General features: G+C 52.2%; 2 protein-coding genes across 2 annotated transcripts; one reads left to right on the forward strand and one right to left on the reverse strand.

Moving 5' to 3' along the window:
- Window positions 1-553: 553 nt before the first annotated feature.
- On the reverse strand, window positions 554-8,766 carry YIPF3 (Yip1 domain family member 3). The gene is made up of 9 exons (XM_045009596.1): window positions 8,525-8,766; window positions 8,105-8,308; window positions 7,657-7,763; window positions 6,093-6,138; window positions 5,142-5,234; window positions 3,823-3,954; window positions 3,130-3,243; window positions 2,464-2,587; window positions 554-1,013 (listed from the first exon to the last, which is right to left on the reverse strand). The coding sequence occupies exons 1-9, from the start codon at window positions 8,615-8,617 to the stop codon at window positions 892-894; spliced, it is 1,035 nt and encodes a 344-aa protein (XP_044865531.1). The 5' UTR covers window positions 8,618-8,766; the 3' UTR covers window positions 554-891.
- A 169-nt stretch (window positions 8,767-8,935) lies between these two features.
- On the forward strand, window positions 8,936-15,822 carry POLR1C (RNA polymerase I and III subunit C). Its single transcript, XM_045009595.1, has 9 exons — window positions 8,936-9,196; window positions 9,355-9,426; window positions 9,654-9,761; window positions 10,584-10,716; window positions 10,892-11,011; window positions 11,315-11,467; window positions 11,960-12,109; window positions 12,644-12,760; window positions 13,876-15,822. Exons 1-9 carry the CDS (start codon window positions 9,065-9,067, stop codon window positions 13,992-13,994), a joined length of 1,104 nt encoding a protein of 367 aa, XP_044865530.1. The 5' UTR covers window positions 8,936-9,064; the 3' UTR covers window positions 13,995-15,822.
- Window positions 15,823-16,601: the final 779 nt, after the last annotated feature.

Consider the following 16,601-nt stretch of genomic DNA (forward strand, 5'->3'; position numbering starts at 1 on the left):
CTAGAAGGTGGTAAATAAGCACCTCTGCCACAGCTATGAGCAGGCTCAAGTAGTGCAGTTGCTAGTGGGATGGGTTGGGGAAGCCCTGTCACATGGAACAATAAAGCAGGGGGAGGTGACAGAAGAGCAACAGAGGAATTGTGGAGGTGGCGGGATGGAGTTCCATGGCCAAGACTGAAACAGCTTGGTCAGTCTGGCTCTGACAAATAGCACCAAGAGGGGAAGCAAGATGAGCCTGCACCTACTGGAAATGGAGAGGAATTGTGTGTGGGACATGCTAAGGAGGAAGGGGGTTCTGTTAAGCAGTGCAATGTTCCAGCTGATTCTCAGGGCACCTTTGCTAATGATGAAGGGTCTTTTGAGTTATTGAACAGTTGCTCAAGGGAAGCCCCCTCACAGGACATTTAAAAATGCACTGGATAAAGGGCCAGGGAACAGACTGCAATGCATAATCCTGTTCGGCACTGGGAGGGGAAAGGGAAAGATTAGATGGGACCCACCAAAACTTTTCTCTCTCTCCCCTGCATGAGCAGGTTCTAACATAAGACATCACTCAGCACCAACATCCATTTAATTCCTCCCTCTTTAGGAGGGGAGCAGAGCACATAGGCTGGGAGTTACAAGAGCAAGCAGAAGGGTTGGGGCAGGAACAACAGAGCTATAAAATCCCAGCTAAGTGTGCAGGAAGCTGAGGACAGCTCTGACCAGCACAGATGCAGGCTGGGAAGAGCTGAGTTCCTTTGAGACACGAGGGGGAGCCCTGCACTCAGCTCCCCAAAAAAGGTGCAGAGAAACCAAGTCCTGCTCTTTTGTCCTTTCCCAGGTAACAGCAGGTGGTTATGACCTAATGGCCCCAGAAGAGGTGAGGGCAGCAAGTCAGAGTCCATGAGGCTACAGGGTCAGCGCGATGGCTTTGGCTGTTGTGTTCAGTACAGCAGAGGCAACAACGGGGATGTCTCTGGCGACTCTCTGAAAGGGGGGGACGTTGGGTCCTTCTAATGTGTCCAGGATACCTGTGGGGGAGGGTAAGAAATGAGAGTTAGACACTAAGGGAGAGTATTTCTATTCCACTCTGGACAGGGCACATGCACAGAGGCATTGCACATATATGCTGGAGGCCAGTGTCGCAGGACAGGCAGCCTTTAGGTTCATACAAACAGTAACACTTCCAGAACAAACCCTGGGTGCACATGGCCAAACAGCTGCACCGAGCAGAGCCTGTCACCTCTGCAGTAGGGTGGGGGGCTGTGTCTCTCTGAAGAGTGGAATACAGAGTCCCTCCCCCTGTCAGCCCTAATCCGCTCTGGGGGACCACTGCAGTGTCACATGCTCCCCTGAGATACTTCCAGGCACTCAGCTTGAGGGAGCCCCCTCTCCATTTGTCTTTAGCACCCATCAAGTTGTCCCTCAGGACAGTCCCACAGATCGTGCGTGGCTTTTCATCCTTAGCTATGCATACAGAATTTACAGCAGGAGCTGCAGCTGGCAAGGGGTGTGTAGCATTTGTATTTCTCTGCAGTACAAATATGGACCTGGTGTGGCAGGGAACACAAGTACAGATGGAGGCCTTGTGCCCCAGGCCTTTTCAGTAACCCCTTTAAAGCAAGCGATTGCTAGGGGAATCCTTTGGAAGATGTTCTTCCCAGCAGATGAGTCTCGCACTGTGGGCTTGGAGCCCTTGCTCTGGCAGAGAGAACGAATCCATGACAGGGCAGTGCTGACTTCCAAAAAATGTTAAGCCATTCTATAAATATCAAGGGTGGGGCCGCATCTGGAATACTGTATGTAGTTCTGGTCACCCCATCTCAAAGAGGATATTAAAGGAGGTTTAGCGAAGGGTGACAAGAATGATTAGGGCCCTGGAAAAACTCTCATTTGAAGACTGGCATTGTTTACAGTCGGAGAGGAGATTATACATATTGAATGGCCTAAACAAGGGAAATCACAAGCATCTGTTCTCCCTGTCTCATAACATAAGAACAAGGGATGTTAATCAAATTCAAAGTGGATAAAAATACTTTTTCATACAATGCATAATTAGACTGTGGAACTGCCTGCCACAGGCAGTAAGTGAGACTATGAATTTAGCAAGGTTCAAAAAGGGACTGGACATTTATATGGATGACAAGACTAGCCAGAGTTAACTCTTATGCTAACACTTTGGAAGGGCTGTTAATTCTTGTGCTTCAAGGCTTATGCCAGTCTCTAGCTATTAGAATGAGACCTAACATAGGCAGCAAATTATCCCATATTAGACCCTCCTCTGAAGCATCTGGTACTGGCCACTGGCAGAGACAGGATACTAGAGCAGATGGAGCTCACGTCTGTTCATATATGGCAATTCCTGTGTTACCTGACCCAGAACTGGGCTACAGCTTGGGAAGAACAGAGAGCAGGGCCCCAGGATGCCCAGTCAATAACCCCAAGCCTAAACAGGTGTTGCTTTCCTGCCCCTTCTCTTACCTTCCACCACCTTGTGATAGGCAAAGTGCAGATAGAGGAGGAAAAGCATGTGCAGAGCAGCCAGGGTTCCACACAGGATGAGCCGCTGGGTATGTCCTACTGTGCGTGACACCAACACAGCAACCTAGGAAAGAGACATGGGTTAGACAGACAAGGCCCCCGCCTCTGACTTCAGAATCTTGAGCGGGAGATGGGCCAAGCTGCAAGAGCTTGCTGATCCCTCACCCCCTCTTCAGGCAGATCCCTGTTGTAATCAGGCCTCCAATATCCCTAGACAGAGCTCTTGGGTCTAGTCAGAGGAAATTGGTAAGGTACCAAGTTCAGTGAGCAGTCAGTGCTAATGGACACCAGGAACTCTTTGGGGGAATGGGCATGGACCTCCAGGACTCCCCCATCATACTGCCTGCTACAAGGGAGGGTCAGGCTGCTTCCCATGACATCCCACTCAGTTGTGATGGGAATTACTGCCAGTCCTGCAGAGCAGAAAGCACATCACACTGCTGTCTCCTCTAGTTCACCAGCAGTGGGGCTCCCAGTAGCCTAGGGAGATGCAGACTTTAGCCGCTAACCTCAGGGGAGGGAGGAGTGACATCAAGTGTGTATCTCTGCAAAATTACAGCTCTCAAGCCTGCTTAGAGAATCTCTGCTGGGTTGCCCATCCCTTACCATTCGTAGTGTGGAGAGGCCGCCGATCACCAGCCAGAAGATATAGAAGAGGGAGTGGAAGTGGATGTTATAGGTAACAAAGAGGGTGATGCAGTGTCCAAAGAGACCATAGCCCTGAAAGGAACAGTAAATGTGTGGTAAGAGTGGCAGCCCTGCATGGAGGCACATGAGGTGCACTGGACATGAACAGCAGCAGCTTACTCTGAGCTTACCAAAGCTTCACTAAGTGCACATACACCAGAGAGGTGCGGCAGCCAGCTAGCACACAACCAGCTGTGGCTACTGTGCTGGCGGGAGGTATAGCTTCCTGCCTGAGAATGCCAGAGCCTGCTGAGGACTTAGATACCACAGGGCCTGGCTGTGGCAGATGAAGGAACCTAACTTATGTCTAGAGGCAAATGGGAATCTCCTAGTTTCACAGCTGGGCACTGAAATCAGAGAAAGAAACAAGCTGTCAGTCTGGAGCAACTGCCCCTTCCCCTTGTCCCAGGAGAGGGGTCCCCAGCAGGGATAGCAGCTTGAGACTCAAAGTAAATTCCTGCCTTCCCCAAGGGATTGTTCATATGTACACAGAACAGCCACAAATAGAGACCATCAGTTTACCATGATGCAAGGGCTACATTCCCCTCCTCCATCCCCTGTTGGTGCTCTGTGCAGCTACCCTGCACCCTGAGAACCCCGCTCTGAACATACCAGCAGTGACAGCATCTGCACCATGGTGATCTGGGCATTGCACAGGTATGCCAGGAAGTAGATGAAGGAGGAGACGCCCAGCCAGTAACCGAAGCAAGTGCCAATTGCTGTGCCCATCAGCGTGCCTTCCCTCTGCAGAGAGAGCAAGAAGGTGAAGAGGATGGCAGAAAAGACACCACACACAGAACAGTTACCAACCAACCACTACCCACCCTCAGCAGATTTCCCCTTGCCTTTGGTGGATGTTTACCTAATGCCTGACTAGCAGCATCCGGGGGGGATGGACCAGTGATGCAGTGCTAAATTGTATAGTACAGCAGGCCAGCAGACGTGATCGCAAGTTGGTAACTCAGCCTCCAAAATCTATCTTGTGTGTGATAATCTTGTATGAATCACCATAAAAGGGCCCCCATACCCAACACCTAATATTTTACCAGTACATTTTATTTAACTGAAAAGTTGCATAACAGAAATTGAGACTTCAGCCCTTAGTAATAAATACATGGATCAACATAAAACATACATAACTCAGTTTACAGTTTGGTGTATAAAAGCTAAGTAGCAAGGCACATCCAAAGCGCACATGTGCGTAGTCAAAAAGCCCATTGGTGGCACACGTAAGATTCAGTTTTTACAACATTAATAATCTCTACAAATGTCAAATTAGGGCAACGCTCACTGGTATTCTCCAGCTACATTTACTGGGCTGCTCCATAAACCCAATTTAAGTGGCTGATCAGTTAATGGCAATGGTTTCCCCTCAGCCCCAACTTAGCCTGACAGCCCCCACACACATCCCAGCAGCCCTGACCATACATGCCACTCCCAGCAGTACCCAACACCTCAGCCCCACTGGCCACAGCCCCCACTCACCTCAATATCCTGGCCCCCCAACTCCACCACTCCCAATCCCACAACATCCCCACTCACAGCTCACCCCGGGACCTTTCTGGCCACTCACTGGGAACCGCTGTCACAACACCACTTCTGTCCCAGGCTAGGGCGGCTCCTCTCGCTCCTGACCATCCTGTCCTGGATTTCAGGTGCCAGAGCACCTCTCTTGACTGCTCCAGCAGCACTATACTCCTGCACTGGTCCATCCACTGCAGTAGGCTCTTTCCCACTGCCCAGCTTCCCAGACAGCAGAGAACTGGGTTCTTCTGACCTTGCCAGCCTCAGAACAATAGGCCCTACCGCACACCAAGGTCCCCTTCACCAACGCATTTCTAAGTCACTCTCAAAACAGAAGCACCCCACGTAACCAACATCAGCTCAAAGCCTGGTGCAAACCCAGTCTTGAAACTGAAATGTTCCCTTACAATGATGGTGTCTGAGGTCTTCATCCCATGCAACAGGATGGCCACCAATGTGAAGACCAGCATGAGGGGGCCGTAGAGCTCACCTGCAATCTTCTACAAGGGGAGACAGAAGGGAGGGGTTTGGTTAGTGCTGCAGGAAGCCAGACCACCTCCAAGCTATATGGGAAGTGCCCTAGACCTAGCTCATACTCTGGTCACTTACTGACCTGAGCAATTACAGCAAAGGCTGGTGATAGGAACCAAAGAGAACCAATCACATGAGTAAGGGTTAAGAAGGAAGCTTAACTGAGATACTGACTGAGGAGTCAGATCAGGAGCTAGGGTCACGCTTGTCCCCCTGCATGGAGGTCGGGGGATGTGGTTTAATGGAAATTAACCAGGAAATCTGGTTGAGGCACCATACAAGAATTATCCCACACAACTCACACACACACAATGACCCTTGCACATGCATGGCAAAGTGCTTTAACTAATTCATCCATATAGCCCTATTTTTGGGGGTGGAAGGGAGGCAAAACACAAGGCCACAAAAGGAGTCTGTGTCAGATCCCAGCATTCCCTGCTCTCAGGCCATAGTCAGCTCCAATACAATTAGTGACAGAGTTAGCAAGAGCTGTCTGTAGCACTGTGTCAGCAGCACTTTGCTGACAGGCTTATTACTTAGCCAACTGACAGCTTGGGAGAGCATCGAAGTTGGGGGTGGAGGTAAGTAGTTGTGCGATTGTGCCAGCTCTGAGAGAGGCATCAAGGGCAGCACTGCCTTAAGAGGGCTGGCCTTATGGTCTCCTTGCTGCCGGTCACAACTGCTGAAACCCCCTCAGGCAAAGGTGTGCAGACTACTGATGGGTGTATTAGAAATGCCTATCTCCTGAACATCTGATTAAGCACTCCAATGCCTCTGAAGCCCATTCACTCAGGATACAGAGCCTGGCGCATCACAGGGGAACTCACCTGGGGAAAATTAATCATCTTCATGGGGATCATGGACTCCAGCAATCTGCACCGCACAAAAGCACAGGAAGATGTCAAGGGCGAGGAAGGCAATGAAAAAGTTAACAAGAAACCTGAAAAGTGAGAAATGCTGTATTCCATTCCCTGATCTCCTGAGCCAGCATAACCCCGTGACCTGGGGCCAGATTGGAACCAGTGCTCCAGTGATGTAAGGCTCCATCTCCCTTTCCCTCTAACCCCCAACAGAGCCAGCCAATCCCACGCAACTGGGGACCAGACTGGAAACTGCCCTTGAGGGGAGAGCAGGGCCGCCCAGAGGATTCCGGGGGCCCGCGGTCTTCGGCGGCGGGGGGCCCTTCCGTTCCGGGACCCGCCGCCAAAGTGCCCCGAAGACCCGCGGTGGGAGCCCCCCGCCGCCGAATTACCGCCGAAGCGGGACCCGCCGCCGAAGCGCAGCCCGGTCTTCGGCGGTAATTCGGTGGCGGGGGGGGTCCCCGCCGCGGGCCTTCGGGGCACTTCGGCGGCGGGTCCCGGAACAAAAGGGGCCCCCCGCCGCCGAAGACTGGGCTGCGCTTAGGCGGCGGGTCCCGCTTCCCCCCCGCCCCGGCCCCAGCCTCTTACCCGAGCGCGTCTTCGGCGGGGCCTGAGCTCCGTCCCGCTCAGAGCCCCGTGGTGAGGGGGCGGGGCTGTGAGCTCCACGCCGAGCGGAGGCAGCTGCCCCGCCCCCTCCCCACGCCGCTCTGAGCGGGGCGGGGCTCAGGGAGCGGGGCGGCGGAGACTCGGCGCTTGATGCGCTGAGGCTCCAGGAGAGGGGCGGAGGCGGGGCCCGGGGCAAATTGCCCCCTTTGCCCCCCCACCGGGCGGCCCTGGGGGAGAGGATACATATTGCAATCCTAGCCCCTTGTGCACAAGCAGATTTCTGAAAAAAACACCTGCCTGGTGTCCTGAGGGCAGGGTGGCACCATGGAAAAGGGGGGACCAGAGAGAGACTATCATAGAGGAGACAGCCAAAGCTTTGCACCTGTGGAAACAAATGTTGTGTGGGACAGATGGACGTTTAGTAGGGCTCTGTGCTTTCCCGACACAGGATGTGAGATTAGCAACAATGAAAGGCTAAAGGAGCTGTTGGGCTCAGCTCCACAAACCCTGTGTCTTACACTCAGAATGGCACCAATAGGCTACAAATGAAACAATATCCAACTCAGTTAGGGGATGTATTGATGTAACTCTTTAGGGATAAAGTGGGGTAAGTAATTCAAGTATCCTGGAGCACTTTCCCCCAAAAGCTATCTCCATAGAAAACCCAAAAGAAGAAGTGGACTAATTAAGAGCTATCCAGGCCTTCACTATACATGAGATAAGGTGGAAGATGCTCCTCACTTTATGGCATGGCACTTCTGCCCTATTCAGGTGGCACCTCTACTATGTGTCCCTGGTTCATTATCACGGGGCAGCCCTTCTAAAGCACCTGGTGTACGGGCCACAGCAGGGCATGCAGCTGCTCGAAAGCGGGTGAGAGGCCTGCATGACCCGAGTCATTTGCCCCTCTGCCCAGTTTGCTCACCTGTTCCGAACTTGGATGGGCTCCACATCAAAGTAGGGTCTGAGAATATCAATGTTGGCGTAGAGACTGAAGGCCTTCGAGGCTTGTCTCTTACCTGCCTGCCACATCTGAGGAGAGAAATGGGCAACTGTAGCAGACTGAACACTCCTTCTGCAATGCTGCTCTGAGCAGATTCCCCTGGAACCAAAGCACCAGGTGGCTAAATAACCAGAAGGAAACAGAAACATCTTCAGAGAGATCAGCATCCCACCCAAAGCCTGGGAGGAAGTAGGACAAAGGACATCAAGGCCAGAATGGGACTCAGGTTGGAGCACTGGGAAACCCTCAAGGAGATGGGGAACAGAAGCCAGGAGAGCACAGGGTCAATTGGGAAACGGCTACCTGGACCCGAGGTGGGATCTGGAGCCCATGACAGCCAGCGCCCCATCCCTTGCAGCATTCTGCTCACCTGGTCGGCTACTTGTCGGCCCAGTTGGCCCTTAAAACCCTTCATGCCCAGAAACTCTCCATCCTCCTCGTCTACCGCAGCAGCTTCCGCGTCCACGTCCTCCTCCTCCTCCTTCATGCGTTGGTGCATCTCGCCCATGTCCTCGAAGCTGGAGCCAGACGTGTCGTCCATGTTCTCCATGTCGATCACGGCGGAGCCTCCTCCCTGCGCCCGGGGGGGGGACGGACAGTGAGCCCGGCTCAGAGCCGAGGCGACCCCGTCCCAGCGCTACCGAGGAGCAGCGCAGGCGCTGGGCCAGGGGGACCCCGCAGCGGGCCCGGGCCCGGCCCCGAGGGGTGACGGCTGCCCAGGCCGGCCGGTCCCCCAGGCCGCCTCCCCCCGCCAGCCCGGGGCTGCCCCGGCCGGCCCCGCGGCCCCTACCTGCAGGTTGTCCTCGAAGCCGCCCCACTCCGCGCCGGCCCCGCTCCTCGCGCCGCCGCCGCCTGCCCCCGCGCCCCCGGGCCCCGACATCATCCCCCTCGGCTGGGGGGGCAGGGCCCCGGCCGCTCTGCTCCGCGCCTCGCTATGGGGGCTCGGGGAAGCCTAGTCTGGACCCGGACGTGACGGGCACGGACGTCAGCCGCTCCAGCAACTCTGGCCGAGGACGTGGAAGCTCCTTTGCTCTCGCGACATTTCGTAATAGCGGCCTGGCCGCGACGCCATCTTGGTTGAGGCAGGAATCGCGAGCGTGAAGGGGCCTCTGGGAGAAGGGTGCGGGCTGTGCCCTGCCATCCAGACAGCGAGCGCGCACCCAGCCCCGCTGCTAACGCCTACCAGTGCGCGGTAGTAGCAGCGTCTGTTTCCTATGACAGAGCCACACCCAATATGGTGGAGACCAAGTCGGCGCACTACGCCAGTGCCGTCACAGGGGGAAGAGAAGGCTAAGCCCGTATCACGTGACTGAGAGGCGGGGACGTGCTAATGCGCCTGCGCAGTGAAGAGCTTTCCTGTTTGTGTGTCACGTGCCAGGTGTGCGACCGAAACATGGCGGCGCGCGGCAGCGTGGAGGAGATGCGGAGCCGCGTGATCCTGGGGGAGTTCGGGGTCCGCAACGTGAGTGAGTCGGGTCGGGGGAGAGCCTCGCTCCCGGGCAGGGGGCGGGGCCTAGCGGGCGGGCCACGCTCTGGGTGAGCGGCGGTTGGGGGGGGCACGAGAGGTCCCCGGGACCCGCCCCCGCCCAGCACCGAGCTCTCCGCTTCGCTCCGCTCCAGGTTCACACCACGGACTTTCCCGGCAACTACCCCGGGTTCGACGACGCGTGGGACCAGGCCAAGTTCGAGAAGGTGAGAAGCCGCTGGGGACCCTGAGCGGGGGGTGGGGAGCTGAGCGGGGTGAACTGGGGTCTCCCGTGGCTGGTCTCTGCAGCCCCGTGGCATTGGCAGGTGCCTGGCTAAGGGACTGGCCCTAGGCTGCCTGGTCACCTGGCAGCAGCTAGCAAGCCTGAGCCCCACCCTCCCCCAGGAGCTGGGGACCCCCCCAGTGACTCTCCCCCCTTGCGTCTGCCCTGCAGAATTTCCGGGTGGACGTGATCCACATGGATGAGAACACGCTGGAGTTCGACATGGTGGGGATCGACGCAGCCATCGCCAATGCCTTCCGGCGTATCCTGCTCGCTGAGGTACCCAACAGGGGCTTCTGGACCTTCATGCCAGGGCTGCCTGAGCCAGCTGCCGGCCCCATCAAATCCTGTCATATCTGTTTCTCGTTGCTAGTCCTGGCTAATGTTGAGCTGCTTTGGGATGGACAAAAAATTATCCTAACCTTGTTGTTTGCCCAGAAGCTACATTGTGTTAACTGGTAAAGAAGTCTCAAGGGAGGCTGGCCAGGGTGCTAGCTCCTAGGGCTGTCAGGAAGTGAGACCCAGCTCTTGGGAAAGGTGAGATTGTGACTCAGGGGTATAGAGAAGACAGAAGCCCCAAACTCAGTGGGGTGGAGAATAGGCTCGAAGTGCAGTGAGGATATTCCATGGACTGCCAAGCTCACAATGTATAGTCTCTGCCCCTGAGAGAAGCAAATAGTCCTTCTGTAAGCTAGGAGAGCTTAGGGAGGCGAATAAGAGACCATCAGCAGAACCTGTTGCATTTCTGGAATAAGTGTAGCCCAGGTGCTAGTAGGTGTTAAACAGCCCCCCCCAAGATCCTATGCACAGATCTGTTCCCCAAGCATAGGGCCAAGTTCTACAACTGCTCATATGGGGTAATGCAAATCCTATTAAAATAAATGGTAACACTCAAGTGAGTAGAAGAGAGAAGATACAGGATCCTCATCTAGATCCCTTGTTTGGTAATGGTGTCTGTGAAGAGCAAAAGTTATTCAAACTCCAAAGAGGGTGGGGGTGGAGCAAGAAAACTTCTGGATGGGTATTAGGGAATGGTGGTTAGCAAATAGTGCGTGGCTGGGGTACTGCCTGCCTGATTTGCTCTGTCTCCTTCTCCCTCAGGTGCCAACAATGGCTGTAGAGAAGGTCTTTGTGTACAACAACACGTCCATCGTGCAGGATGAGATCCTGGCCCATCGCTTGGGCCTCATCCCCATCCGAGCTGACCCACGCCTCTTTGAATATAAGAACCAAGGTGAGAGTCTGTGCAGGGGATCCTATGATAAATGGAAATATTGGAGGCTGCTCCGAAGTGAAACCAGTGCCAGATGAATTGAGTAAATCTGCAATTCCAGGAGGGAGTGGGAATCTAGTCAGTGAGGAGATAATCTAGGTAGGACTCATTCTGCTTTTTCCCCATCCCTTTGTAGGTGATGAGGAAGGCACAGAAATTGACACGCTGCAGTTCCAGCTGAAAATCAAATGCAGCCGGAACCCCCACTCAGCCAGGGAGTCATCTGACCCCAATGAGCTCTACATTAATCACAAAGGTAAAACTATTCTGCTCTGGAAGTAAACTCTCCTCTTCCCCAAGTGGATAGGGACTTTGCTGACCCCAGTGAGCTCTACCTCTACCAGAAAGAGAACTCCTCTCTTCCCCTCCCCTTTCCCTCCCCCCTGGCATGAAGAAAACTGATCCCTTCCCTCTATGAAACTTCCTTTTTGCAAGGTCCAATCCTCATAGTTGTATTTCCTTGCCCTGCTGGGATCAGCAACCTCTTGTATAAATGTTGCCTCATCTCTCTGGGTGCTGAGGCAGCTTGGCCTGATACTTGTGGTACATCTCTACACAGTGTACAGCAAACACATCATGTGGGTGCCCCTGGGAAATCAAGCAGACCTCTTCCCAGATGCAGATTTGCGGCCTGTTCATGAGGACATCCTTATTGCCCAGTTGCGGCCTGGCCAGGAAATTGATGTGCTCATGCACTGTGTCAAAGGCATAGGTGAGTCAAGGGTGCTCAGTGGGGCAGCGAGATGGAAAGCATGGGTCTTTTAGGTGGGGTATGGTGTGTGTAGTGGGCATGGGGTCATAGGGATTTTTCCCTGATCTGTGGGGCCTTGAGTGTGGTTTGGCTCTCAGATTTTTCTGTCTTAAATGGCAGGCATTAAGGAGCACTTCAGAGCTTAACCTTGTCTAATGGGGATTAGTGGGCACTCTGCATGGAGTACTGCTTATCCTTATTTGAAGTCCAAGGCAGTCCTAGGATGAGCCGCATATCACCCAGCAACTAAACTGGGCTTCCATCCTGGCTGCACAAAGCAGCAGTGCAGTGTCAGACTGGATTGTGATGTCTTGTTACCTCTTCACAATGGTACAGTCAGGGCCTGCTTGGGGTAAATTGGGCTGGGAAGAGCCATGGTAATGGCAGCCCTGGGGGATCCTACCCTCTCTGAGTTGCTGCAATATGCGTCTGCCGCCTTCTCTCTTCCCTCAGGTAAAGACCATGCCAAGTTTTCTCCAGTGGCCACAGCTAGTTACCGGCTGCTGCCTGACATCACTCTGCTGCAGCCCATCGAGGGGGAGGCAGCAGAGACGCTGAAGAAGTGCTTCTCCCCGGGAGTTATTGAGATTCAGAACATCAAAGGTACCTTCCACCTCCACCCCAGAGATGAGACTGAGTACAGGCTAGAGCCAGGCATTGTACAAACAGAGCCTATTCCCCCAATGGCCCTCAATCCTGAATCTCTATTCTGGGTTTCGATTCTACAAATGAATGGGTTTGTCATGTGATGAGGTTGAGGCCTCCCTGTTCTCTCCCAGAGATGCCTGTCCACTTAGCTCTTTTATTGGTCTTTATAGCCCCAGGTACTGCTCAGTTGTCCATGAGGCTTTGTTGTAACTGTGGGCTGTGAGTTTGCCATTCCCAGCAGTCGTGAGGCCTCAGGTGGACCTGCGCCTAATGTTGGACAGGATGCACATTCTTTTTGAGCTGGAGCTGCCTTTTCGGGCTTATGCCTTTCTGAAGTTTGTGTTGGAAGTAAGGAAGTTTTTTGTGTAGGACTTCGGTGCCTTTTCCTGGTGGGGAGAATTGCATGTTTTGGGTGCAGTGCTGGCAGGAAGGAGATCGCTGGCCCACTAGTAGGGACAAATACATACCCCCTCTGCATATCTCCTGCAGGGAAGAAGGTGGCAAGAGTAGCCAATGCTCGGATGGACACATTTAGCCGGGAGATCTTTCGTCATGATGATCTGAAAAACCTTGTGCGCCTGGCACGAGTGCGAGATCACTACATCTGTAAGTAATCCTCCTCTTCTGCTGGATGCTTCAGTCCATTCCTTAGCTTCTCACCCTGCAGAAACTAGTCATCACACTATTTTAAGCCTCTTCATCATCTGCAGAAGATAAACCCTTTCATACATTCATGTTATAGTGGGTGCCATGCTTTGGGGCAGGAGGCATCCACATTTCCTTCTCCCTGTACTAAGCAAACCCTGTCACTGTCTGCTTGTAGTCACGGGTAGGCAGAGTGGCGGGGAGCATAGAATCTTTAAGAAGTGATCAAGTCCAGCCCTTTGCACTGAGGCAGGACTAAGAAAAGCTAGACCATCCCTGACAGTGTTTGTGCATCCTGTTCTTAATTTCCAATGATGGGGATTCCACAGCCTCCCTTGGAAGCTTATTCCAGAACTAAACTACACTTATTAGGAAAAACTTTCTAACTATATCTAACCTAAATCTCTTGCTGCAAATTAAGCCCATTCTTGTCCTACCTTCAGTGGATGTGGAGAACTGATCCTTGGTTTTTATAATAGCACTATCTCTGAGGACTGTTGCCGGGTGTTCTCCCCACCCCCGCCCCGACTTCTTGTCTCAAGACTAAACAAGACCAGTTTTAACCTTTCCTCATGGGTCAATGTTTTCTGAACCTCTTATTTTTGTAGCTCTCCTCTGGACCCTCTATTTTGTTCACATCTTTCCTGAAGTGTGGTACCTGAAATCAGACACCGTACTCCAACCGAGGCATCCCAAAAGCCGAGTAGAGCGGGACAGTTACCTCCTCTCTTAGGCGATTCCTGTTAATACACCCAGAATATTGGCCCTGTTCACACGTTGTGAATTTGTGATCTACTTTAACCCCTCATCCTTTTCAGCAGTACTACCACCTAGCCAGTTATTCCCCATTTTGTAGTTTGTGCATTTGTTTAATTTTTTTTCTTCCTAAGAGTAATACTTTGGAGGACAGGATTGAAATTCAATCAAGATAAGTGCAAAGTGCTTAAAGCCCCTCCCCTGGTGTCATCTGCAAATTTTGTAAACATACTCTCCACTCCATTATCCAAGTCGTTAATGACCATGGAGGATTTGATGTTGGGTAGTAGCTGGGCTGACCCGTCTCTCTGTTTCCTCAGTCTCAGTGGAGTCTACAGGTGTCCTGCCTCCAGATGTGCTGGTGAGCGAAGCCATCAAAGTGCTGATAGGGAAATGTCGACGATTCCTGGATGAGTTGGACTCCAACCACATGGACTGAGCAGTTCAGGACACCATGTTTGAGAAGCAGAGACTGATTCTATTGACCTGGGATCTGGGCAGGGATTGTTTCCATCCCACAAGCCTATGTAAACAGGAGGGGTACCTTCTGTTACCAAGCAATGGGACCATCCATCACCTATTCCCCATACTGTATGTAAGCAAGCAGGTGGACACACTAGAAATGAAGGTGTGCCTCCACTTCCAGTGGTGTACATGCACTAGCAGAAGCCTAGGAAAGTCTTATGGCTCTCATTTTCTAAGGAGTTTCAGCACCTGCAGAGGATGGCCAGTAGGGCACAGCAGGGGCTTGTACTGGCCACTAGGCCTTACTGAAGGCCCTAGATCTTCTAAATCAGTGGTCCCCAATGCAGTGCCCGCCTACTGACAAGGGAGCATCCCACCACCAAGGAGTGCGGCTGGAGAAGCGGCAACACCCAAGAAGTGTCGCTGCCGAAATGCCACTGCTTCTCGGCATTTCAGCAGCTGGTCGTCCGGCACCCGCCACACTGAATGGTTGAGGACCACTGTTCTAAATGAAGCCTTGCTCAGGAGAAGAGCCAGCTTCAGTAGTGGCTGTTTTAATTGTCAGACTTCATTACATACACTTAGCCTGGGGGTGGCTTGATTTGCTAGGTATGAAAGTGGAAAGAGGCACCACTTAATTCATTAACAATAAAAATGCTAGTGCTGCAACACTTGAGCTGGTGCTTTGAAATCTGGGCTAAAACACCACTTGCCTTTTTTTCCTCCAGGGTAAGCAATTGCTGTATTTGCTACAGTGGTGGTTTGCTCACCAAAGGGAAGAGAGATGCTAAGACCATCTCTATTAAGAGGGGGTCTGCTCTGTGGAAGTTGAAGCAGTACTGCTTACGCAGGAGCGTGGGCGCTAGGTCAAGCTGCGCAAAGCATGAAGAATAAAAACTAAATTGGATTTGCAACATTCTTAGTCAGCTCCAGGCCTAATATAAGCCTAGCTGCAGAAAGTTTGAGAAGAGGATACTAGCCTGTTCTTATGGAGCAGGCATGTGATCTGTGTGACTGCAGGTTTCATCACAGCTAATGAAACTCATAGGAGGGAAAGCATAATACTCAAGTAAAGATCACATTGACTGAGAGTGCTGCCCTGGCTCTGAGCCTGTTCACTATACACAAGCAGCTTGCAACTAAGTATTAATCTTTATTTAGGGGCTTCAGTCGGTGACCAAAAATAAAGGAATATCAGTCTCCCACTATCCTAAAAATAAGGCTGCCCCATTTTTCCCACCTAGGAAAAAAACTTTAGGTGATTAAAATGAGATTTTGGAAGTTAACGTTAGAAACAATAATTTGCTATCACAGTAGGAGCTTAATACAGTGCATCTGATGCCTGCTGGAGCCCTGTACTTCCATTTTTAAAAAAGGCTCTAGCCTTCTTCCTTGTGGAGACAGACTCCAAACTGTAACCCAGTTGTTTAGCCAAATACCTGTGGAAAGAAGTTTTCTATCAGTAGTGAAGTCAATCAGGCCAGCAGTTTGCATACCAAAACTGACCCTTTAGCTCTTAGAAGGGAACAAAGGTGGGAGAGGTGGCACCTCTGTTCTCCAGTCCCAGACAGAGTTAAAGTGAGGGAAATCCTAGGCAAAGTATAAAAGCTGGAAGACTGGGTCCATTTATGTAATTTAAGCATTTTACCAAACCTTGAAAGTTAGGGAGCATCTCACAAAACAAGACACTGACTCAGATCATCATCACACCCTTCATTCTGCCCCTCAGAGTAAATGAACTGACATTGAAACTGTATAATCCCATAGCCGCACTTGTTAATAAAACTAGTACAAAAGCCAAATGTTTGCACCATTCATTCATTCCTGCATCTATTTTCATATCTAAGTTTGTGCATAACTAAGCAGGCATGTTACATATCACTTAAACATATTATGGGAACAGGCCACTTCATATTTGCCAGTGTAATGATTAACATTCGATACAGGCTATAGGGTTTTTTTTTTAATTATGGAGTTAAAAAGAGGAATTCCTACTGTGTAATTAAGCAACAGCAGATATGGTTTTATTTTCACTTCAGCTTTATATGATCACAGTGGTTCCTTCTGGCCTTAAAAATCTGTTAATCTGACTTCATGCAGGTTACAGGCTAGACCAGTGGTTTTCAAACTTTTTTTTTCTGAGGACCCACATGAAGAAAATTGTTGATGCTTGTGACCCAATAACTGGGGGATTAGGGGTTTGGGGTGAGGGCGGTGGGGCTGGGAATGAGGGGTTCAGGGTGTGGGAGGAGGCTTGGGGGTGCAGGAAGTGGTTCCAGGTTGGGGTGAGGGCACAGGGCTGGGGATTGGGGTACAGACATTTCTGGTGGCTCCCAGTCAGCGGCAGGCTTCCTGCCTGTCCTGGCACCACAGACCACACTGCACATAAAGGGGCCAGCAGCAAGTCTGGTTCCTAGGTGGAGGCATGCAAGTTGCTCCATGCAGCTCTTGCCCCCAGGCACCACCCCTCACCCTAGCTCTCATTGGCTGGGAGTGCAGAGCTGGTGCTCAGGGCAGGGGCAGCATGCAGAGCCCCCTGGCCCTGCTGCTGACCGCTTCTGGGGAGCAGTGCAGTGACAGA

Source organism: Mauremys mutica, chromosome 3, assembly GCF_020497125.1.
Source record: "Mauremys mutica isolate MM-2020 ecotype Southern chromosome 3, ASM2049712v1, whole genome shotgun sequence".
In the NCBI taxonomy this organism is placed as follows: domain Eukaryota; kingdom Metazoa; phylum Chordata; order Testudines; family Geoemydidae; genus Mauremys; species Mauremys mutica.